This window comes from Panthera onca, chromosome A3, assembly GCF_046562875.1.
Source record: "Panthera onca isolate mPanOnc1 chromosome A3, mPanOnc1 haplotype 2, whole genome shotgun sequence".
Classification (NCBI taxonomy): Eukaryota; Metazoa; Chordata; class Mammalia; order Carnivora; family Felidae; genus Panthera; species Panthera onca.
In genome coordinates, this window is record NC_138341.1 from 38,957,501 (window position 1) to 38,981,326 (window position 23,826).

The following is a 23,826-nucleotide window of genomic DNA, read 5'->3' on the forward strand; positions in this document are numbered from 1 at the left end:
ATTGGCAGATGAGGAAACTGAGGCTCACGAAGGTGAAATGACTTGCTTGTGATCACACCACCAGTGAGCGGTTGACTCAGGAAGGACGTCTTCAACCGATTCTAACCTGGTCTGGTGCCAGTGGTGTGTGTGTGTGTGTGTGTGTGTGTGTGTAGATGTATGTGTGTGTCAGGACAGCGGGGCTGTGTGTATGTTTACGTGGTGGGTGCTTCTTCGGATATTTCCCTCACCCGGGTCCTGCTCCTCCATTCACCCCCAAGATGCCTTGTGGCCAGACCATCCTGTAGTTCATGTTTCACATCTATTTGTGCTGTGTCCAGTGGCTTTATTCTGGGTCCCTTCTTCTAGGTGTGGTGACCTTTCAGAGCTGGATAGGTAGGTCTCTGAACCACCCAGAGGGCAGGGATTTTTGTTACCCTTATGACCCCAACGCTGCCCTGAGCCCCTCAGAAATAAGGCAGCAAAAGATGGGGAACTAGTGTGGCTCAGGTCGGCCCACAGTGGGCCCCGGGTGCCAGGGTCAGTGCTGGTTAGACAGACCAGCAAAGCGGGGTTGTAGCAGCCCCCGGCGGGCCTCTCAGGGAAGCAAAGCCATGTTCCCAAATCCATCCATGAAAGGGATGGTGGAGGAGGCCCCGGAAGCAGGGCCACAGCCAGGGGGAGGATGGAGAGCCGGCGGACCACAGAGCAGCTACATAAGACACGGTGTGATGGAAACTATACAGTGAACTTGAAGCCACAGGATCTGGGTTCAGGTTCCAGCCTCTCTGCCCCCTAGTGGTGCCACCCCAGCAAGGTCTTCACCTCTCAGAGTGCCTCGGTTTCTTCGTCTGTAAAACGCAGGTAATAGCAATACCTACGTCCCAGGCTGTGAGGATTCAATTACAGTAAAACCTTGGTTTGCGAGCATGCTTCGTTCCGGAAGCATGCTTGTAATCCAAAGCACTTGTCTATCAGAGTGAATTTCAAGAACCATTGGCTCGGTTGTGATCACGTGATGTTCGGCATCCCGTACCACTCGTATTACAAGACATCGCTCGTTTATCAAGTCAAAATTTATTAGAAATGTTTGCTCGTCTTGTGGAGCACTCTCAGAACAAGTCACTCCAATCCAAGGTTTTGCCGTAGTTACTTTGTAAAGCATTGCCTGGCACATAGTAGGCGCTATCAGACCCACATGATGACTTCTGCGGGCCCTGGGCACTTTTGCTGTCATGGGCCTCTTCCTCCATAAAAAATGTTTAAAACTCTATTGTACAACTGTGCTGGTATAAAGATGAATATAAGCCAAGCTGGGTTATATTCATTGTTTCTTTCGATTTTAAAAGAAATGAAAGCATTTTCATAGGTCTCTCAATGTATCATGACTCCTAAGCATCAGACCTCTAGCGCCTGGTGGGTAAACGGGCCCTGGGACTCCATCATGTTTGCTAACATAGATATTACAGTGTCTCAGAAACTGCCCAGGGCTTTAATCTGTAAGGGTCACAGTCTTTCCTTTAGGAATGCTCTATCCATCCTCCTGTGGGTCCAACATTCCTGCCCTTCCGTTTTTGTACTGAATGCCATGCTTCAATGTAAAGTTCTCCAGTAGGAGGGCGCCCTCCAGCTTCTTCCTTCTCTCCCTGGGCATCACAGATAGGTCGGGCCGGCATGCTGTGCTGTGGGAATGACAGCCAGAGATCAACCTGTGTGACCAGCTCCTTTAGACCTCAGGGCATGGGAAGTGGGCTCGGGAGGCAGGATGCCTTCTCCCTGCAGCCCTCAAAATGGTAGCAACAGTGAGCTCTAGTGCCTCCCTCCATGATGTGCTTGCCTCACCTGCCTTCCAAAGCCCCCCCCCCCCCCCCCCCCCGCCATCACATCCAGGGCAGAAAGCTTGTGTTGACTTTCACATGTTTGTGTTGGTCTCATTTCACCCTCCTCGATTCAGACAGGATGTGAACCCAGTAATACAACTAAACCTGCAACTATCTGTGTAGCGTGTTCAAGGTTAGGTTCTAGATCACTTCTGTCCATGGAAATGCAACGTGAGCCACAAAGGCGAGCCACATATATCACTTTAAACATCCTAGTAAAAGGAAAAGAAACAGATGGAACTAATTTTGACGATCTATTTTATTTAACCCAATACGTCAAAATATTATCCTTTCAACATGTGGTCAGTGTAAAATTATTCCCGAGGTACTTCCGATTTTTTTCGTTTGACGTCTTTGAAATCCAATATATATTTTGCACTTATGGTCTTTCTCAATTAGAACGCTAAATTTTCATTGGACATACTGACCTGTATTTAGACTTCATAAAATTGACAGCTGAAAAAGCCGATTCACATACTTGCATTTTTCTAACCACACTTAAAATTTTTTAAATAACTGAATCGAGTAATGTAAGAAGTCAAGACATTTAAATGTAAACCAATTAAAATTTTAAAAAATGAAAAATTCAGTGTGTTAGCCATACTAGTCACATTTCAAGTGCTCAGAGACCATATGGCTGGCGGCTACTGAGTCCGACAGGGCAGGGCTAGATCGTGAAAACAGTAGAAGCAATAAAGCATGCCCTCGTGAAAAGAAAGTACACCTCAAAATGGATAAATAAGAAATTACATATCAACCTAAACTCCCCAGCTCGGGCTTCCCAAATTGGAGTGCACAGAGGACTTTCTCAGGGAATTCGTAAGAACTGCAGACGTCCACCCCCCACCCAGAGATCTGCCTGAGAAGGTAGGGGGTAGGGGCCGGAAGTGTGCATTTTGAGGAGACCCAAGGGCCACACTTTGAGAACCATGGCACGGTTAGCAGGCGTGCCGCAGCAGTGACGCTCCTGCACCATCCGGAACGCCCCGTCACACACACACATCCCCAGCCAGCATCTCCGGTAAGCAGGCACACCACCACCACGGTGAGGACACAGAGTGGCTCCAGAACACAGCAAAGCCAGCTGGTCCCCAGACCATGCTGAGCAACCTCCTGAGAACCAACTACACCAACTCTTAACGAGTTGTGCAAAGCAGTTTAGAGGGCATGCCTCCCTGCGGTCTGGAGCCTGAAGGAAGTCAAATCCAGCCTGGCTACTCCAGAGCATTCAGGAAGTGATCCCTCTGCTGGCAGCTTATGTCCTCAATGGTGTTCCGAAGCATCAGCGTCCAGTCGTCACCCTTCCGCATCGGGGTGCAGCGTGTCCCCTTGCTCTCCAGGGCTAGGATCTCCGCAGGGGTCTCTGGGGTCAGCCCGGCAGCCAGGACAGCTTCTGGGAACTTGGCTGCAGAGGCGGGGGCCAGACAACACCGGGGAAGGCTATGGCATGGAGCAGGTGGGAACAGGAGGGCGGGTGGGAGAAGAGAGGGACAGATAAGGGAAGGAGAAGGGGAGGAGGGAGGAGAAGGAGGAACAGGGGAGAAAGAAAGAGAAAGAGACAGGCGCTTGGTACCTTGAACTTATCTCTGCAATGACACTGCTAGGGAAACTGCTCTTCTTTGTTGGAGGCCCAGCTCAACCACCACCTGTCACAGTGGCTGTCCCCAGAATATATCACACACCCTCCTCTGGGATCCCTGTTCTCGGGGCACTGTTCTACACAGCACCGGTCATGCTCAGTACAGCCATTTGTTCGGACTCCCATCTCCTCTGCTTGGGGGAAAGAAGGGCCCCTGAAAACCAGAGTACCCCAGTGACCCAGGAGCCCATGGCCTATACCTGGGCGGCTGCTGCTCTGTCTGTTGGTAATGGTAACTCACGGCCACGGCCGAGTGAGGGCACAGCAAGTACTTGTTCTCTTCCCAACAGCGAGCCATGGTCTGGGTGATGGCCTCATCCGACACTGACTCAGACGTCACTGCCCCTGAAAGCTGACGGGGCCCAGGGTCAGAGGAGGGGGGGGGTGGCAATCAGGTTTGGGGGTAACCCAGGGAAAGCGAGCAAAAACTCACTACGAAACATAGCCAGGCAACACGAGAGATTCAGATGAAGTCTTCAGACTAAGTAGCTCAGCTTCAGCTCAGAGAAAAAGCTGGTTCCCCAGGCTTCCCAGTTTTAAGTTGATTCGCTCAGCTTGGGGGAAGGACCGTTTGAGTTTCAAGTCAGTGAATTTAGTAAGGATTAGCTCATGAATCAGCAAATTAGTATATACTCTTATTCAACAAACCGACAAAACACAGAAGGTTAAGGGTAATCAAACATTCCTGGTGCCTTGTCTTTGGTGCATCCCTGTCCTGTGGGTGTAAGAAACATCTTCCAGTCAGTTCCCACCCAGCTCAGGTAGCACCTCCTCCAGGAAGCCTTCCCCTTCCACCCACAGACAGCAGAAGACTCCCTTCTCACTGTCCCCTCAGTGTGGACGGTTGATCTGATCATTCTCTGAAAATTTACTGCATGCTATTGAGGTGCCAAACACCTTGCATATACTTGACTGCCGCCATAGGGTGTTACAAATCATTTGTACAGCTACCTGTCCCATTAGGGTTCACAGAAGACAGAGAAAGTATTTTCTTTATCTTTGTACTTCCAGTATCTAGCACAGTTCCTGGATTACAGCAGATATGTTGAGTGAATGAATGAATGAATGAATGCTGTTCCAGCAGATGCGATGTTTTGTACGTGTACAGCCAGGGAGAGAATGAAGAAGTGTGGGATCTGGTGTCTGTTTCCATGGAGCACCTCATTTACATGAGGAGAAGGACTGGGGATATCAACACGAACCGTTAACCAAGTAAGTTGACCTTTGGTTGTATTATGGTCAGAATGTTTACGTCCTCCCTCCCCCAAGTTCATATGTTAAAAACTTAATCCCAACGTTATGGTGTTTGAAGGTGGGACTTTGGGAGGTAACGAGGTCATGAGGGTGAAGCCTTCATGAGTGGAATGAGTGCCTTTATAAGAAGAGGCCGGAGAGCTAGCTAAATGTCTCGCCATCATGTGAGGATACGACAAGACCCTGGCGGTCCGCCACTTCTACGAAAGTTGCTCTCGTCAGAACCCAACCGTGCTGGCACCGCGGTCTCAGACTTCTGGCATCCGGAACCGTGAGAGATAAATGTCTGTTGTTTATAAGCCACCCGGTCTCTGGTACTTTGCTATGGCAGTGCAAACGACGACAAGTTGCAGCACAAGAAAGACTGAAATTCCACTCTGGTCTGCGTGGGTGCCTAAACCCAGAGAACTGTAGCCAGTTCTGGGAACAACCCTTTAAGACTGACTTTGACTATGCAAAATTAGGTCACAGAAGGGACAGCTAAAGGGACCGGGAAGACGCAGCAGAGAAACAAAGATTCTCTTCAAGTATGGGAATCGGACTGCTCCCCAGTGCACAAGTCGGAAGGAGATTCCGGCTCAACATAAAGAACTTTGTAATGATTAGAGCTGATGTGAGCCAGTGAGGACCTGGTCACTGGATATACACATGGTCTGGATGACTTGGTGGGATGTGATAGAGAAAATTAAAGGCAATGTCAACATATGAAATCCTTTCTCTTACGTAATAAGTGGACCATCACTAGGCTACATTAAAATAAAAGCAATCCTTCCCAACCAGATTCCTACCACTCTGAAGAAATAAAATTTCTCCTTTTCCTAAAAAAAAAAAAAAAAAAAAAAAAAAGCTCAACAGGCCTCTGTTCATACTGGATGGGCAAAGTGGCTTCCAATTGTTGCTACTACTGAAAATCGACAATAATGAATTAAAACAATTAACAGTGAATGTATTAAGCCCTATATTTCCAGGCAGTATACAACGTGTCTCATGGGCATTAATTGACTTAAATCTTCAACAATGCTGTGACAGGCATTCTCATTAGCCCTACTCTATAGACGAGTTTAAGAAACTGGCCCAAGGTTTCAAAGCTGGCTTAGAGCCAACCCCCGTCTGATTTGAACCAATGCTCTCTGCTGCCTCTCTTCATTCAACAAATTAGTCCCTGTAAAGAGACTGCAAAAAGGCCAGGCTCATAGCAGGTGCTCAAGAAACAGGTGTCCTCTTGCCTTAGACAGATTTTCAAGCCTACACTGGGTTTCGTGGTTACACCCTTTGCTTTCTCCGTGGGGTACAACCGGGGACTGACCTTGCTATGCAGTTCCTTGGGTAGGCTCACGCTTTGGGTCCTTTCGAACTGCTCCATGAGGGCTCTTGTCACCTGACTGTTGGAGCCAGAGAGCAGCCAGAAGATTCTCTCCATGTTGTAGGGCACCTGGAAAGGCAGGGTGCCAGGGGCCACACTGATGTCAGTCCTTGTCCATTCCCAACCAATCAATAGCTGGGCCAGACCTGCACACTTTCCCACAGGTCCTACCTGAATGTCCATTGCTGATGCCAAGGTCTGTTCAACGGCCTCAGAAAGAGAGAAGTCGCCCTGCTGGACAGTCCTGTGGATGATGTCATTGCGGTTCACTGCCACAACAAGGCGGATAGGCAGGCCCATCTTCTGAGCAATGCACCCCGCTTAAGACAAGTGAAGAGAAGAACAAAAGTTTTCTCAGAGATGGCGCCCAAAGTACAAGAAATAAAATGAAATTCAGATAAACCGGACTCCACCAAAATTGAGAAACTTTTATGCTTTGGAAGATTTGTGCTTCAAAGGACACTCTCAAGAAAACAAAAAGGCAGCCCGCAGAATGAGAAAAAAAAATATTTGCAAATCATATATCTAATAAAGGACTTGCATACAGAATATGTAAATAACTCTTCTGACTCAACAATAAAAACACAAATAGCCCAATTTAAAAATAGGCAAATGTCAGGGCGCTTGCATCGGTTAAGCGTCCAACTTTGGCTCAGGTCATGATCTCACAGTTTGTGGGTTTGAGCCCTGCATCGGGCTCTGTGCTGACAGCTCGGAGCCTGGAGCCTGCTTCGGATTCTGTGTCTCCCTCTCTCTCTGCCCCCTCCCCCAATTCGCACTCTGTCTCTCTCTCAAAAATAAATAAACCTTAAAATTTTTTTTAAATTAAAAAAAACAAAAATGGGCAAAGGACTTAGACAAACATTTCTCCAGAAGCTATACAAATGGCCAATGAGAACATAAAAGAAATTCAGTATCATCAGTCATCAGGAAAACACAACCCCAAATCATAATGACATACTGTCTCACACCCATTAGGATGGCTAGAATCAAAGTATTGGTGGAGAAATGAAACCTTCATACATTGCTGGTGGGGATACAAAACGGTGCAGCTGCTTTGGAAAAGTCTGACGGTTCCTCAAAAAGTTAAGCATAGAGTTACCATATGACCCAGCAATTCCACTCCTAGGTGTATATACTCAAGAGAAATAAATATAGGTCCACACAAAAACTTACACACCAATGTTTATAGCAGCATCATTCATAACAGTTTCAAAATGGAAACATTCCAGACATCAACATTAACTGATAAATGGACAAACAAAATGTGGTACATGCACACAATGGAATGTTATTCAGTCAGAAAAAGGAATGGAGTACTGATATGTGCTATACTATCGATGAAACTTGAAAACATACCAAGTGAAAGAAGCTGGACACAAAAGGTCACATATCGTATGATTCTATTATATGTAAAATGTTCACAATAGGCAAATTGATAGAGACAAAAGAGATCAGTGGTTGAGTTGGGGAAATGAGGGGGAAATGCAGAGTAGCTGCTAATGGGAATAGGGTTTCTTTCCAAGGTGATGAAAATATTCTGAAGTTGACTGGGGGTGGTTGCACAAATCTGCACATATACTAAAAACTATTGATCTGTATACTCTAAATGGATGAATTGGGGTTTTTTTTCCCATTTTTTAAATGTTTCTTTATTTTTGAGAGACAGAGAGGCAGAGAGGGAGAAACAGAATCCAAAGTAGGCTCCAGGTTCTGAGCTGTCAGCACAGAGCGCAACTCGGGACTCGAACTCATGAACTGTGAGATCATGACCTGAGCCCAAGTCAGGTGCTTAACTGACTGAGCCACCCAGGTGCCCCTAAATGCTCACTACTATTTGCAGAAGAGAAAATGGAGGTTCTGGGAAGTAGAAATGACCCACCCCAAGCCTGCCGAGTGGCACAGCAAGGATTGGAAAGAGGTCTAAGTCCAGAGCACATGGTCTTGCCCCCCGAAATCAGCCTCCTGGAAGCAGCGCCTCCAGACGGCACCTCCTGGAGAGGCCCCTTGGGAGGACGGAGCGGCGCCCTCGGGCCACCCTGGCTGCAGTTCCTGTTTGCACGGAACAAATAAGGAATCCCTCACCCTGAGAGAGGGAGAGCCCAAAAAGGTAACGACATACTTCCAGGGGTGGCCTATCTCTGGCAGGTCGTCAAGAGGAGTTAGGGATCACCACCCCACCCCAACGTCACCCTGAACTTTGCGAAAGCATGTTCACATTCTGTTTCACTGGATCTGCACGTGAACGTCATGATATCCGTGTACGGCAGAGGAGACGTGGACCCTCAGTAGGACCCAGGGGCTTAAGCTGAAACAGCTGGTTCCCGATGAAGCAGAGGTAGGTAGGAGCTACTGTGGTAGGCACTGGGGCACGTGCAGGTGGCATCACTCACCGGAGGGGGATGCACATGGGGAGCACGGTGGGCTTTACCCCGTGGGTGGCCACGGCAGCTGACCGATCCTTGCCTGACTGCCAGCTCCCCGTTCTTCCCATCCCCATGTGAGTGGAAGAAGTCAGGAAGACTCCCGACCACTAAGACGCTTTCATGGTGTCACGTAAGCCATGCTTGGTGCCCATCGGAAGCGATGCCACCGACCGAACCATCAGAGACGGTAGTGCCCGTTAGAAGGCAGCCTGGCAAGCTCATGAGGACGCCGCCTCTGGAGCCAGCCTGCCTGGACGGCACTTCTGGCTCTGCCGCTGACCAGCGTGTAAGCAGGGGCAAGCTGGCCGAGCCCTCCGTGCCTCCACTGCCTCATTATACAGTGGAGATAACAGGACTGTCCTCCTCAGAGGCGCACGTGAGGATTAAATGAGTTGATACATGAGAAGCACTGAGAGCGGAGCCTGCTAGGTAGTAAGTGCTGGATAAATGTTTATCATTATTCCGGAAGACGATTTTAATGCCACGCAGCGGTACAGCCCTTCACCCTTACAAAGTTCACCCACACACGTGAAGACTCATGTGCACTTCGCAGTAGTCCTGAGAGATATGATAAGCTATCCGATGTTGCTTTTGTAGCGGAGCGGCTGAGTCTAAGGGACGGCCCCGTGGCCATGCAGCTGGGGCCAGAACCCCAAGTCCAGCCTTCTTTCCATCTCACACGGTCTCTGGGGAGTGATTCTAGGAGTGGGAACACGGTGTGCCAGGTGCCCTCACTGTAGGCAGCTGGCCGAGGCTGGGAGCAAAGTCCGTATCTCTGGAAGAGGGAGCTGCCAGGCCAGCACAGAGGTGAACTTTGATCTCATCTTCCCACATTCTCCTGAGTGGGGTGAGCCCATCTTTCCCTCCTGCAGCAAGAGGCCAGGATGTCCTCTCGGGGAATTAGGGGGAAGTTTGCTGAGGGCTTGCCTGTCACCTTCAGAGCCAGAGTGAGGACTCAATCTTCCTCCTCATAGTTGCAGCCGAGGGGGTGGCGGGAAGGACTAGGGCCACAGGCATTTTTCTGGAAAGCCCATTTCTGCCCAGGGGTCCCTTACCTGCAAGGTTACCTGCAGCCCCTGTCGGTACAACCACCTCCACGCGGGGCAGGGGATCCATGTCTAAGGATGGCACGCACTGGAAATAAGCGAAGAAGTGGTGGGCCATTTGCACGAGGACCCGGGACCAGTTGATTGAATTCAGGCTCATCAGGTTGTGCTTCTTGACAAAAGCCACGTCAGCAAACACAGCTTTGATCGGCTCATCGAGCTCATCGCTGTTGCCCTCCACTGTCAGGGAGAGAGTGGAGTGTGGCTCTCAGGAGCATGAAGAACCCCCAGGTGGTCAGCACTTGCCTGCAACAAGGCCCTCCCACACTGGGCCCATCCTGTCGGGACCTTCACTCGACCTTCGGTTTCTGCTCTCCCATGTCTTGGCCTGGCTTCTTAGACGCAAAATTAAGCAACTCAAGGAAAGAAACCATGTCTCGTGTTCTTGTGGTCAGATTTCCAACATTTCTACCACTATATAAGTTAGACATATAATGTCAGCCTTCTGGGATATTGGGAAAATGACTCCTCTTTGTAATCCGTGCCCACCTTCCCCGCTCTTTAGGAACAAGGAGAGATGGTTTATGAGGTCGTGAGGTGGCAAGAGGCTGATCCTTTCTTCACTCCACGGTCCTCTACCAGCGGGTGGGGGTAAAGAGTCACTGTTGCCATACGGTCTGCCCTTCTTCTCTCAGATCACAGAGAGGCATTCTGTTCCCTGCTCCTACGTGGTAGGGAAGCTGGCATGGACCTTTCCTCCATGAGCTGGGTGTGTACCCCATTTAATTTATGGATGAATTGCTCATTAAATTTATGGGTGAGTTGGCTACTAGTCCAAGTTGCATTCCTCAATCCAGCCCAACTAGCAATCAAGCCAATATGGATCTCTTATCTGAAACCTGGGTCTATTTCTCCTCTGGATCCAAACTTGGGATTTACCGTGGGAAGTGCCAGAGTAGGCACTGAGGTTGTTATTCATCCCACCCTTCGCACTGAGTAGCAGCAATGAGGCTAGGGGGCTGACTCTAGATCCATGCACCAGGGGATGTGTGCTGGAGTTCCAGAAAAAATTCACTGCTCTTAAGACAGAGCCACACGAAGAGAGACTTGGCTACATTAAGTAAGCACCATATACACAAGGGGGAAGGAGCCCTAGGACTGGGGAAGGCAGAGCAGAAAATACAGAGAATCTGGGTCCCTGTTGAGGGACTGTTGAGTCACTGAATCAACTATTCAGGAGCCCAGCCCACCTCTAGACTTCCAGTTACGTAAGCTGGAAAATATTCTTGTTCAAGCTGGTCTGAGTTAGATATTCTGTTACATCTGGCCCCAAACATCCCAAATAATGTGTACCTAGCACTTGCTGATTACTCTCTGCTTAAGAGGAACCAAGTATAGGGGCACCTGGGTGGCTCAGTTGGTTAAGCATCCAAATCTTGATTTTGCCTCAGGTCATGATTCCAGGGTGCTGGGATCGAGCCCCACGCTGGGCTCTGCTCTGACAGCAAGCAGAATTCTTGGGATTCTCTCCCTCTCCCTCTCCCTCAGCCCCTCCCCACCCCCACTTATGCTCTCTCTCTCTTTCAAATAAATAAACTTAAAAAAAGAGATTCTCTTTAAAAAAAACCAAGTATGAAATATATACGGAAATTAATGACTTTATTTTCTTTAATGTTTTATTTATTTTTGAGAGAGAGAAACAGAGCACAAGCCAGGGAGAGGCGGAGAGGGAAAGAGGATCTGTGCTGACAGAGGAGAGCCCTATGAGGGGCTCAAACTCATGTACCTCGAGATCATGACCTGAGCTGAAGTCGGAGGCTTAACCGACTGAACCATCCAGGTGCCCTGGAAATTAATGACTTTATAAAACATCAGTGTCCAACTCACAACAATCCAGGTGGTCCATCCCTACTCCCTGAGCTCACTGGTCTAAGGGAAAATACGTACCCACTGTTAGCTCTGGAACTAACACACATCCTCCGAGAAACCAAATCAGAAGACTCCAGAAAGGAAAGGAACAACCTGAACGGTGCTATTTAGAAATAAAAATTAATTTCTCTAAAGTCTGCTGCCTTATTTTCTTGAAGCTCAGAGCATGTGCACGACAGAAATGCCCCCTTGAGCTCCAGCAATAATACATTTATGACAGATTTGCACTCAATACCATTGACATTTCTACCATTATTTTACAAATGGGCACCATTCTTCACCCCATCGTCAGGAACCAAGCTTACATACGTGTCGTATTTTAAAATTTATTTTTCTTTTTTGAGACAGAGAGAGAGAGAAAGAGAAAGAGAGAGCAGGGGAGGGGCAGAGGGAGAGGGAGAGAGAGAACCTTAATCAGGCTCCCTGCCAAGCACAGAGCCTGACACGGATCTCGATCTTACAACCATGAGACTATGATGGTGAGATCATGACCTGAGCCAGAATCGAGAGTCGGACACTCAACCAACCGAGCCACCCAGGCTCCCCGACCCCCATGCCTTTAGATAAAAGTCTTCCAAAATCTGGTTCAAGGCAAGAAGGGAGTAGGTGGCAGACAGAAATACAAAAGGTTACTCTCTGCTTTGATTCTAGGCAAAGATAGCCCTGGACCCATCACTAGCAATTTCAGTGCTTAGGGTATAACAGAGACCCTCAGGAGCCCAAATATCACACATCAAAATTTTGCAATGAGTGCAGAAAAACGCACCAAATACGGCCAACCACCAAGGCTAATGTGTAAGATTTTGCCAACGCCTGCATTAGCTAAACCCAGAACCTTTCACTGGGATGTGGATGTGCTTGTTAAAGGAAAGAGTAGAAGGGGCTTTTTGCTTACTTCTGAACAAATGGACAAAGGCTATTCATGCTACTCCCATGGGGAAGGTTTCTTTGCACTACGCTTTGCTCCTTGACAAAGCCCGTGTCCTATGCAAACATGCTCTATGGGATCATACTAGGAGACCAGGCGAGTTGTAGGAGGACTGTCTTCTGCCACCACATTTGCTCTCCTGCCAGGTGAGTGACCAAACGAGACCAGACCACTGGGACAGCTTCCCCAAGGCCACGGTGTATACAGTGTACAAAACCTCACCAAGACCCCTACTGCTCATATCCCCGCCCCTACTTTGGGGCTACCTGGGGTCTAGCTAGGTGTGAGAAGTGGAAATAAAAGTGTTCGGCTCCACTCAAGCTCACCCCACCCTTCCACAGTCTCGATTTCTAAAAAATAGATGTCCTGACATTAAAGGAGATAGTTTTTTGTGTTTCTGCAAATACAAAATGCCCAAATTCCTGATGTGGCTCAGGAAAGGGTGTCTCTAGCAATGGGTACCACTAACTGATTTCCTATTTTAAATACTTAGACCTGCTGGGGTGCCTGGGTGGCTCAGCCGGTTAAGCGTCTGACTCTTGGTTTCGGCTCAGATCAGGTTCTCATGGTTCACGGGTTTGAGTCCCACATCAGGCTCTGCACTGAGTGCATAGCCTACTTGGCATTCTCTCTCCCTCTCTCTCTTTCTTTCTCTGCTTGGGATTCTCTCTCCTTCTCTCTCTGCCCTCCCCTGCTCGCTCACGCTCTTGCACTCAAAAATAAATAAACATTTAAGAAATAATTATTTAACATTTGTTTGTGCCCTCTAAACTTCCCGTGTCCTGGAACAAAACCCAAGTCACTTGGCTCAGGCGAATGGGTCTGGTGGCTGCCTGTATATAAGGCACCAGGAGGTTGAACCTGCATAAAGGTGGCAATCTTTGGATTATGGTTTTCAGCCTACACTTCTTAGGTTGTACTGACAGTATTGGTCTGTGCACTCGTCACCTCCAACAGCTTATGAAACCGTGTTGCCAAGAGCTTGCCCAGAGCTAAGCCAAGGCATATACCAACCTCATAACGGTTGAAGGAAGGAAAGGACAGAGAAAAGGCAGGAGGAAGGATGATCGACCAATCAACTGACCATTTTATTCCAGCTCATCTCCCCAAACAGACCCCCCCATGAGGCAGGGCCACGCTTTCCCATCCCAGCACTCACCTCCAAACACATGGACGTTCTCCCTCAACACTGTTGTCATCTGGAGCTCTTGAATCTTCGTGCAGTGGCCCTTGGGCAGCAGAACGATGATGTCCATGTTCTTTGCCCCTTGAACACTCTCAATGGCAGCACTCCCTGTGTCCCCAGACGTTCCTGGATAGGAAGCAAAAATAACCCTCTTCTTTAGAACAGGGGAGACAGAAAAGGAAAGACGTGGCCCCTAAAGCATGGCTGCCATGTGAGACAATGTCTATTTCAAATACCTGAAGAGTAGGAACCTAGTACTTAATCTGGGGTCCATTAACCTCCTAGAGATCCAGGGATAGATATCAGGGCACCTGTGTACTTGGTACCATATAATCTTACATATTTTGTGTACTTAAAAAAATTATTCTGTGAAGTCTCCATAGCCTCCCTCAGACTGTCAAAGGGGCCAATGGCACAAGAAAAGGTTATAAACCCTGCCCTAGAAGAACCAGTAACACACCCTCCTTGAGAGACATCAATAACGGGCATCCTGTGGATGGATGCGGGCAAGTCAGGGCCCCCAAGGGGCTCACCTACGACCACAGTGACGTGCCTCTCCTTCTTCTCCAGGAAGTATTGCAGGAACTGTGCTGTACAGCACAGGGACAGGTCCTTAAATGCATATGTGACGCCATGCCACAGCTCCAGCACGTTCAGCCCATTCCTCAACCTGGACAGACGGACCACTTCTCTGTGGCGGAATCTGCTGAAGGCTTGGTCGATCAGACCTGTGAGGGGAGAGGGGTTGGATGGTGGAAGAAGGGCATTATCTCTTCTACAGGTTCTCTCTCTTGTCTCTTTACACTTTTGAATTTGAAGTTCCTATCTCCTGCTACCAGATGAGAGGGCAAAACATGTTTACCCCAAATGATACTGTATATGAATATAATTGCATAATCTGAGAAAGAAGTCTGAAAAGACATGAACCACACCGTCCATAGATTCCTCATAGTGATGCGCCCCAGAGAAGAGAAATGACACTATCAGACTTCCATTTTTTATTGTGTAAACTTCATTGTTTGGATTTCTTCTGTGTGTGTGTGTGTGTGTGTGTGTGTGTGTGTGTGTGAATGCCAACAGAAGTTTGAGTAAACAATTGTGCAACAAACAAATCCATGTCTCATCTTTTCTAATGTTCCTTCCTTAAAAAAAATTTTTTTTTTGACGTTTATTCATTTTTGAGAGACAAAGAGGGACAGAGGGCAAGCGGAGGAGGGGCAGAGAGAGAGGGAGACACAGAATCGGAAGCAGGCTCCCATCAGCACAGAGCCCAACATGGGGCTCGAACCTATGAACCGGGAGATCATGCCCCTGAGCTGATGTCAGAAGCTTAACCGACTGAGCCACCCAGGCACCCCATAATATTCCTTTCTAAAGAGAGGTTGTTCTTTATTTGTTTTTCCTATACTAAATCTCACATCTGTGATACCAGAACCTTGGGAGGGTTTACATATAATCCTACCTAAGGCAGGCCATCTTAGGTAATGCTTCTCAAACTTTTCATTAGCAAACCAATCACCTGGGATCTTTAAATGCAGATTCTGGTTCAGTAGGCCTGAAGAAGTCTGAGAATTCTGATTAAGTGCCCAGGCAATGCCATCACTGCCATGAGACCACATTTTGAGTGGCCCTCTTCTTCCCAGCCCCAAGCTGTCACCATTATATTGTGATTATATCACATGCTTGACCCATGGACCAGCAACACTAGTATTTTCTGGACACTTGGTAGGAATGCAGAATTCTTGGGCCTACCCCAGACCTACTGAATCAGAATCTGCATTTTAACAGGATCCCTAGGGCAACCCATGGGTATATTCCAGTTTTGAGAGGAGCTGGTCCAGGATACTCTCAAAGTCCCTTCTAAAATTACCATTCAAGGCAATAAAACAGCAATCTGAGGGTCTAAGTGCTTTACATACAGGCAGGAAGCATCCCACTATTCAAGCATCTCAGGATGTTGGTGAAATGTCTAGTCTTGAAAAGGGTTTTGAACAAAGGGAAAAATTCTCTTCAGATGCCACGGGGCATTCATTTTATTGGAGATGGAAGGTGGAATGGAATGGATGAACTCTTTGGGGAGATTTCCATTTCTGGGATTCCAGAATCTGGAAAAAAAATCCGAAGTTTGGGAAATAGGACTAGAAACCTCCTAGGAGTTAAGTGATGGATTTGCAGCTCTGTGGGGAGGCTGGCTTGGCTGGGGAGTTAGGTGGGAGAGTAGGGAGGCTGGGGGGTGCTCACCATTTAAGACATCTCTTGGAATGAGCTCAGGGCCGATGAAGAGGGTGCACAGCTCCTTTACCAGGCCGGGGTAGGACAGCGTACTCCACTGACGCAGGGTCTCTGTGCTCAGCTGGGGGAGCTCCTCGGGCATGAAGAGACCCCCATCAGGAGCATAGCCAGAGAAGAGGGCTCCCTCAAAGTCGACCCGGGGGGCCATTCCCCGAGTGCTGATGTACCGCATCCCTGGTGGCCTGCAGAGGGAAAAGTCCCAGAGGCACCTGCTCTCCAAGCTCAGTACCCCACAGAGAGAAGCTGAAGCATACACAGCACCCTCGGCTAGCCCCTAGACCACGACTCATTTGGGGTAGGCATCCCAGACTGAGAGACTGGAGCCCTGTTGAGTCTCATGCCAGCTTCATCCGGAACTGTCCACATCATGGCCTCTCCAATCCAAATGAGGCAAATTCGCTGACCTTGGGAAAGGGGATACTGAGGCATTCGAGGGAAGGAGAAGCCTTGTGGGTCCTCACTGTTGAGGAATAAGGGAACTGGGGAAAGATAATAGCAATAATAAAGCAACTGCCATTTTGATAGCCCTCTTGATAAGGAGAGGACCACCATTTTGAGAAATGTCTGGGTCCACTTCTGTTCAAAAAATAGCCACCTTCAATGGTTTTACAGCATTGTTGTCCATAACCTAGTGGTTCCTCACTCTGGTAGTTTGTTGGGATCAACTTGGGAGCTATAAAAAAATATTCCTATCTGGGACCCTCCCTGAATCCATCAAATTAGAACCCCTATATGAGAACTCCTTGGGTGAGTCTATCGTGCAGCCAGGGTTAAGAATACAGGAACCAACTTATCCCACTTTGCCCACGACCTTCCCAGTTTTAAAACCGGAAGTCCCCTGTCCCAGGAAACCCCTCAGTGGTAGATAAACTAGAAGGATTTGGTCAAGCTAATTGAAAACCAGTGCCCTACTTCTCAGCCTAGCCCTGGAATAGTTAGAAGTGCTGACAAGCTACCCTTAATACTGTCTAGCTAAGGCTGACTGGCCCTGGGTGGGTTCAGGACTCTGACTGGGGTTGTGGCCAGGGGGAGTGCCCAAGGGCACCCAAGGGCTAACTCTGGTTACAATGTCACATAAGTTAGTTTCTCAGGAGCCCGGTGCCATGTTGAGGAGCTGAGCTTGAGCTCTGAATACCTTTCTCTGGACCATGACAGTGAATTCAGGAGGTCTGGTTTTAAAGCCCCAAGGCCAGGAAACAGTTAAGGAAGGGCCCAGCGAGGCGAAGAAATTTTCTGATAAAGGGCGGGGCAGGGCCTGGACTTGGACCCCCGCAGCTGAGTCTCTGCCCTCCGAGCCCAGACTGGGCCCCTCAGGGTGGAGGCTCCAGCAGGCTCAAGGTAGGCCCCTGCCTGTCTAAGGTCTCCGGGCACCAGTCTTCGGCTATCCAGGCCGTGGGTCAGGGAAGGAGGTTTTGATAAGGTCTGCAGGATAAGGCACGCTCCCAGCCTCTGAAAACACTTCTCAGTGTCCGAGTACCGCAGAGCCCCTACGCAAGGCTCCAAGCCTCGGAAACCCTCGACCCTCCCAGGTCCTCCAAATCTGAGCACAGTGCCCCACCTAGACTACGGAAGGGGGCATGGAGGCCGACACAGCCACGCGGAAGTCAGGGTTGAGCGAAACCGAGAGAAGTTCAAAAGCGCAGACAGACCGCTACCGATTACCGCGGGGAGGGCGCCTCGATTCGCCAGAAGCCGACGCGGGGAGGAGATCCGGCCTGGGAGGGGGGAGGTTCGGCCGCTGGGGCGGGGATTGGTCACCGCGGCGAGCGAGCGGCGCCACCCCGGATCCCGGCCCGGAATCGGCTGGCTTGGGCCGGGTGTGTGTGTGGGGGGGGATGGTTACCGGGTCCAGGACGCGGGCGGCGGCGGCTGGCGGGCGGCGGGGCCGGGGCTCGGCCTTGCGCGCTGGACTTGGCCGCAGGCCTCAGGCTTCTTCGGGCGAGTGAGAAGGGCCGCGGGGGAGTGAGGCCGAGCGCGGAAGAAAGCGGCGCGGGAAGAGGGGGAGGAGGGCGCCAAAGGGCACGGCAGTGAGGGAGCAGCTCACTTGGCATGTTTTTAAGGCACCTCGCTAATCACTTACATTCAGTCTCTTAATCTTCATCGCAGCCCTAGAACCTTATTTTTTCAGATTAGAAGACAGAACAAGATGGAAAGAAGAAGCCCTTATCTTTGGGCTTTATGCTTCTCACCTGCAAAATCAGACGACTGGACAAACTCCTTGTTCCTGAGACTGGGGCTAGCACATTAGGAATTCGGAATCCACACGGACACATGGCATTATTTTAGCTCGACTGTTATTTGTCAGAAAACACTTTTTAGCAAGTACAGATCTAGTCTAGAGTGAAGTGCCTCCCCAAAGAATTTTTTTTAAAAAAGAAGCAAGACACTTGAAAAACTGTCCTCCAGATATGGCAAATGCCCCTGGATTCATATTCGTGCTTCTGGGTCCCAAGCCACTTTGGAGGCAAAGTTTGATGAGCTGCACAGATGTCAGCTAAGATTTAGTCTGTGCCTCTGGGCTGGGCCTGGTCAGTGTAGCAGGCCCAGCTGGGACTCATGGGGACAGTGGACTTGGATGGCTGCCCTCCTCCTTTCTTCCTCCTATCTATGACGTTCTCCTAACCCTGTGGTCTCTGCTTACTCAAGTTACCTCTCTCCAAACTTTGGCCCACACGTTCTCATTTGACATATCTACACGAGTCCACGTACCTGCCATTGGCCAACTCTAGTCTGGATGGGTCTCAGATTCCAGAAGGAGAGAGTCTGACTAGCCCCTGTTCAGCTAATGGACGGTGGTCATGGAGTTCACATATATGCCAGGGAGCCATTCCCAGAGAAGGATACAGGCCAGGCAAAACCCCCAAGGGTATCCATCCCTTATATCAGGTATACAAAGGCCAGGAAAACTGAGGCACCTGGCAAAGAGGCCCTAAGACACAGCTGTGTTTGTTACAATGCTCGTGACCAACGAGGATGGAGTTTCAAAAACTCCACAAGGACAAAAGTAGCTTCCACAGAGTTCTGCCACCAGGCCAGACTCCCAGAGGCCTGCAAGACTTCTTCATCATTCTGTAAGCAGAAGGGGAGGCCAGAAGCTCTTCTATAAATCGTCTGACTCCCTCAGAAAGGAGAGAAGCCTTTTGCTCAGGGAAGAAGAGGTCTAATTTGTTAGGAATTCCTGGCCCAGGACATTCAGAACAATGCAGCTACAGAGAATAAAAACTTCTGTGCAGACTATGAAGAGAACAGAATTCTGAATTCTAAGCAGGAATAGTAGGAATGTGGCGTTCTCGGAGACGTTTGCACTAGACCACCGTTTAGTTTTTATGAGATGAAAATTGTTCTTATTTATTTATTTTGCTTTCTGACCTTACAGATTTGAGTACGTAGCCATTTGTGGCCTTGAAGCCAATGATTTTCAAAGCAGAGCCCCAGGGCCCCTGCAGTGCTATTTTCTTCCATGTGTCCCTACAAAGTCCTCTAAGGGAAGCTTCTACAAGACTGTGAGCACAGCAGATTTACCGTGGTCTCCATGCAGTGGGATGTAGGAGCTAGGGGCCAGAGCCCTCCGTAAAGATTAGAGAACACACAGGAAGCTGGAGGAGCAAGTGACCTGCCAGAGGCCTGCCAGCCATTTGTGCAGAGCACAGGCGAGCACTCAGGCTTTTTCTGGAGTTCTGGTGAGGCAAGGCAGCAAGGCAAAGAGGAGAAAAGATGGCATTCAGAGACACATGCCTGGTATCTCTGAGCATTTTGACCTCCTAAATTGAGAATTGTTTTACTTAATGTGTGCAATAGTTGTTTGAGGAGAGGGGGTGATATTTAAGCCCAAGTGCTCTGAATCGCCCTTATTCTTCTGAGTTCCTGACTTTGTAACTAAGAGTTTCAAATAAAGTCTCAAATTATCGAGAGAAAACTGACGAGTATCATTCCAACTACCTTTCTTTCAGAAATGGACAAGTGGATCCTAAAATTTATATGGAAATGCAAGGGACTCAGAATAATCAAAACAGTCTTGAAAAGAAATTACAAAGGCAGAAGACTTATACTTCCTGAGTTGAAAACCTGGTAAAGCTGTGGTAGTCAGGACAGTGTGGTGCTGACATGAGAATAGACATACAGATCCATGGAATAGCATTGATAGTCCAGAAATAAACCCATACACATATGGCCAACTGATTTTTAACAAGAGTGCCAAGACTTTTCAGTGGGGAAAGAATAATCTCTAAATAAATGATGATGGGATAACTAGACATCTACATGCAAGTGGGTGAATTTGGACCCCTATCTCACACCGCATGCAAAATTTACATCAAAATGGACAGAAGACGTAAATGTAAGAACTAAAATGGTAAAACTCTTAGAAGAAAACTATGCTATAAATCCTCATGAGACCTTGGATTAGGCAAAGGCTTCTTAGATATGAGACCAACATCAAATGCAACAACAAAACAGACAAATTGGGCTAACCTTTTGTGCATTAGAAGACACTATTAAAAGCAAGTGAAAAAGCAACCTACAGAATAAGAGAACATGTTTGCAAATCACAAATCTGCTAAGAGTTGAGTCTCCAGAATATATAAGAAGCCCCTACAACTCAATAATAAAAAGACAATCTAATTTAAAAATGGGCAAAGGACTTAGATCTACAAATGGCCAAGCACATAAAAAGATACCATTAGTAATTAGGAGAATGCACATCAAAACTAGAATGAGATGCCGCTTCGCACCTACTAGGGTGGCTTGCGTCGGAGAAATTGTGTTGGTGAAGATGTGGAATAATTGGAATCCTCATACACACACCGAGACCCATTGCTGGTGGGAATGTAAACTGTCTAGCCACTTTGGAAAACAGTTTGGCACTCCTCAAAATGTTAAAAGAGTTACTTGATGACCCATTCCATTCTTAGGTGCATGCCCAAGAGAATTGAGAACATATCTTCAGACAACATCTTGAACACAAATGTTCATGGCAGCATTATTCATAATAATCCCCAAATGGAAACAACCCAAATGTTCATCATCTGATGAATGGATAAACAAAATGTGGTATATCCATACAATGGAATATTATTCAGCACAAAAAGAGATACTATAGCATGGATGAACATGCTATGACACGGATGAACCTTGACAACATTATGCTAAGTGAAAGACAGACACACAAGTCCAAATCTTGTATGGTTCTCTTTATATGAGATGTCCAGAATAGGAAAATCTATAGACACAGAAAGGAGAGTAGTGGTTTCAAGGAGCTAGATGAAAGGAAAATAAGGAGTGACTGCTAATGAGGACAGGGTGTTTTTAGGGAATAATTTAAGTGTTCTGGATTTAGACCGTGGTGATGGTTGCACAAATTTGTAATATACTCAAAATACTGAATTGTACACTTTAAAGGGTGATGTTTTTTAAAGTTTATGTATTTATTTTGAGAGAGAGAGAGCACATGTGTAAGCCGGGGAAGGGACCGGAGAGAGGGAGAGAGAGAATTCCAAGCAGGCTCCACAGTCAAGGGAACTAATCTCACAAACTGTGAGATCGTGACCTGAGCCAAACTCAAGAGTCGAACGCTCAACCAACTCAGCCACCCAGGTGCCCCAAAAGGGTGATTTTAATGCTATGTGAATTATATCATAATAAAAAAAATGCAAAAAACCATAAACACTAATTGGCTAGGAGTCAGGGCAAGTTATCCAAAAGAGCTGTCCAGAGAGAAAAGCTTTGATGGCCTGACAGGGCAGACTGAGCCCTGAGAAGGGGCACGCTGTTCCCACTGGGAGTACAAAACAATCAGAGTTTTGATCCAGACATAATCTAATCCATCAGCGAACAACTTTAGAAATCCTTTCTAAAAACTCAGAAAAGAACAAGCAAGCCTTTTCCGATGCTGGAAGTTTCCTCTGTGTAGTTAGTATGCACTCTTTTCTGCTCTTCTAAATATAGTCTTCCATTGCTAATTTACTTAGAATAGCAGTCAATGGGGCATAATTAATGCAGGTCAGAGATACCTTTTACCACTCTGATATCTGGTCTTACTCCATAACTTTTGAGAAACCTGCAGAAAATGCTGAAAAGGGTACAAATAGTTCTGCAGTTAATGTCACTTCAGGTGGTACTTTCTTACCATCTGAGCAGAGTGTGCATTTATAAGAGATGTTTGTTATAAGGACTGGATGCTGGTTTCTCGGTCGTGTCTTTTCCCTCCCCCTGGCCCGTGCTGAGCATTGCTCTGTGTGCATGAAAGCATCTGTGCCAAGTTCAAAGGTACTTTTGTTCATGCAAATAGGAAATCATGCGTACCCAATGATCTCCACTGAAGCAGAATTAAGTAAAAGCCCGGACTCATGTTCCATTATTTCGAGACCATTGCCCACACTGACCCTGTGTGTTCTGCATATTTTCTCAGAGTGGTAATAATTGTAAATTGCTTGTACAGTTCCGCAGTCATGGGTATCGTTGGCTGTCAGGATGGGAGGTCTTGTGCCCGCCGTACGTGGACTTGGATACGTCACGTCACGGGAGCGGACTCTTGTTGCTTTGTTCTGGGAGGGGACCTGGCTCCATGCTGCCCGACAGGTGCTGGACCTGCCCTTTGCTCCTCCGCTCTCTCAGCTGGACTCACGTTTCCTAAGAATCTTCACATATGTTAGCCCATTTACCCACCCAGTCACCACGTCATTTCCAATTTTCAGGAGCTGAGACTCAGCAAGATTGTGGCCTGCCTAAGGGCACGCGATGAGACAGCAGCACGTCCGGGATTCACCCCCAATTCAGCATCCAATTTCCCTTTCATCTCGCCACCACTCTAAGTTGCTTGGGACTTGGAAAAGATGTTTTCCATTGATGAGAAATTCTGAAAGTCTGGGAAAGATAGCGGTGTAAGAGCTACCTTACAAACATCCTGGGACAGACCACCGCGAGATGCTTGACCAACACCCACTTTCACCTACTCCTCTGATGTGGCAAGATGTGCAGTTAGAAACGTCACGTGTGCCTCAAACTTCTCTGCCTTTAGGGGTGACCCAGTGGCCAAGTTCGGGCCAGTGAGATACAAGCTAAAAGCTCTGGGACAGTTTCCAGGACAGCTTTTATAAGGAATAGACCCAACTAGTGCCCCTGGGACTCATTTGTTCGTTAGCCTGGTGTTAAGTCGGAAACCGCGAAGGGTCTGAGATGTCACCCTGCCTGGAAGCTCACAGGCTGGCCTGCCACACTTTAGGTATATCTCCTGATGGGAGACATGGGGTTTTCTGGATCAGAGAAACAGTTGATCGTTCCCTGGAAAAAGCAGCCAGAGCAGCATCTTAGCATTAGTTCGCACACCCCCAACCCCCAGGGGAGGACATGGCAAGAACCCGATGTTACTGCACATGCCATGGGGTTGGCATCACAGTAGAGGAGCCCTGAAACTAGGCGTTTCATAGGCCGTTGGCACATCTGCCCATTGAGATGACTCATTAATCCTCAGTAGTTCTCGTCACTATTAGAATTTGGTTCTGAGCCCACATGGCCCAAGAGATTTCTCTGACCTGGACCCTGGGCCCAGCACCACCCACTCAAGCTCTTAATACTTGCCAGTTTGGGTAGGTGTGACAGCCACCTCTCTTTTCTAGGAGTGAGATGGCGGATACTGTTTGTCACTTCAGAATGGCCTCCGAGCACCCTCAGAGCTCACCCCCCCGCCCCCCCCCGTCACCATCATATCGCCCTGTTCCATTGTCTTCGTAGCACTTACTGCATCAGATTTATGTGCTTCTTGGCTGTTTTCTCCTCTCTCTATTCTAATAGAAGCTCTTCGAGGACACAGACCTTATTTGTTGTATCCACCACTCTCTCCCTGGCACCTAGAACAATCACCAGCCACACTAAGTACATGCTTATTGGATGAATGAAGAAAATGCTAG

The 23,826-nt window shown here is 48.1% G+C and overlaps 1 protein-coding gene across 7 annotated transcripts; it reads right to left on the reverse strand.

Annotated features, from left to right (window-relative positions):
- Nucleotides 1-2,100: 2,100 nt before the first annotated feature.
- On the reverse strand, nt 2,101-23,826 carry THNSL2 (threonine synthase like 2). Of its 7 annotated transcripts, none has more exons than XM_060655664.3 (9): nt 23,658-23,822; nt 15,872-16,104; nt 14,164-14,358; nt 13,604-13,756; nt 9,597-9,827; nt 6,287-6,435; nt 6,059-6,184; nt 3,699-3,850; nt 2,101-3,299 (listed from the first exon to the last, which is right to left on the reverse strand). In XM_060655664.3, the coding sequence occupies exons 1-9, from the start codon at nt 23,660-23,662 to the stop codon at nt 3,074-3,076; spliced, it is 1,470 nt and encodes a 489-aa protein (XP_060511647.3). In that variant the 5' UTR covers nt 23,663-23,822; the 3' UTR covers nt 2,101-3,073. The 7 variants fall into 7 exon arrangements, with proteins under 7 accessions (XP_060511647.3, XP_060511728.3, XP_060511668.3 ...); XM_060655745.3 differs by lacking the exon at nt 23,658-23,822 and adding an exon at nt 17,766-17,924; XM_060655685.3 differs by lacking the exon at nt 23,658-23,822 and adding an exon at nt 17,766-17,854 and having other exon boundaries at nt 15,872-16,401.

Bases quoted from the DNA above. Each gene is read 5' to 3' on its own strand.
- THNSL2 (XM_060655664.3), bottom strand. The intron at 14,359-15,871 runs GTGAGCACCCCC...CTCCCCTCACAG, and splicing joins TCCAAGAGATGTCTTAAATG to GTCTGATCGACCAAGCCTTC. The intron at 3,300-3,698 runs GTATAGGCCATG...TCCATGCCATAG, and splicing joins ACAGAGCAGCAGCCGCCCAG to CCTTCCCCGGTGTTGTCTGG.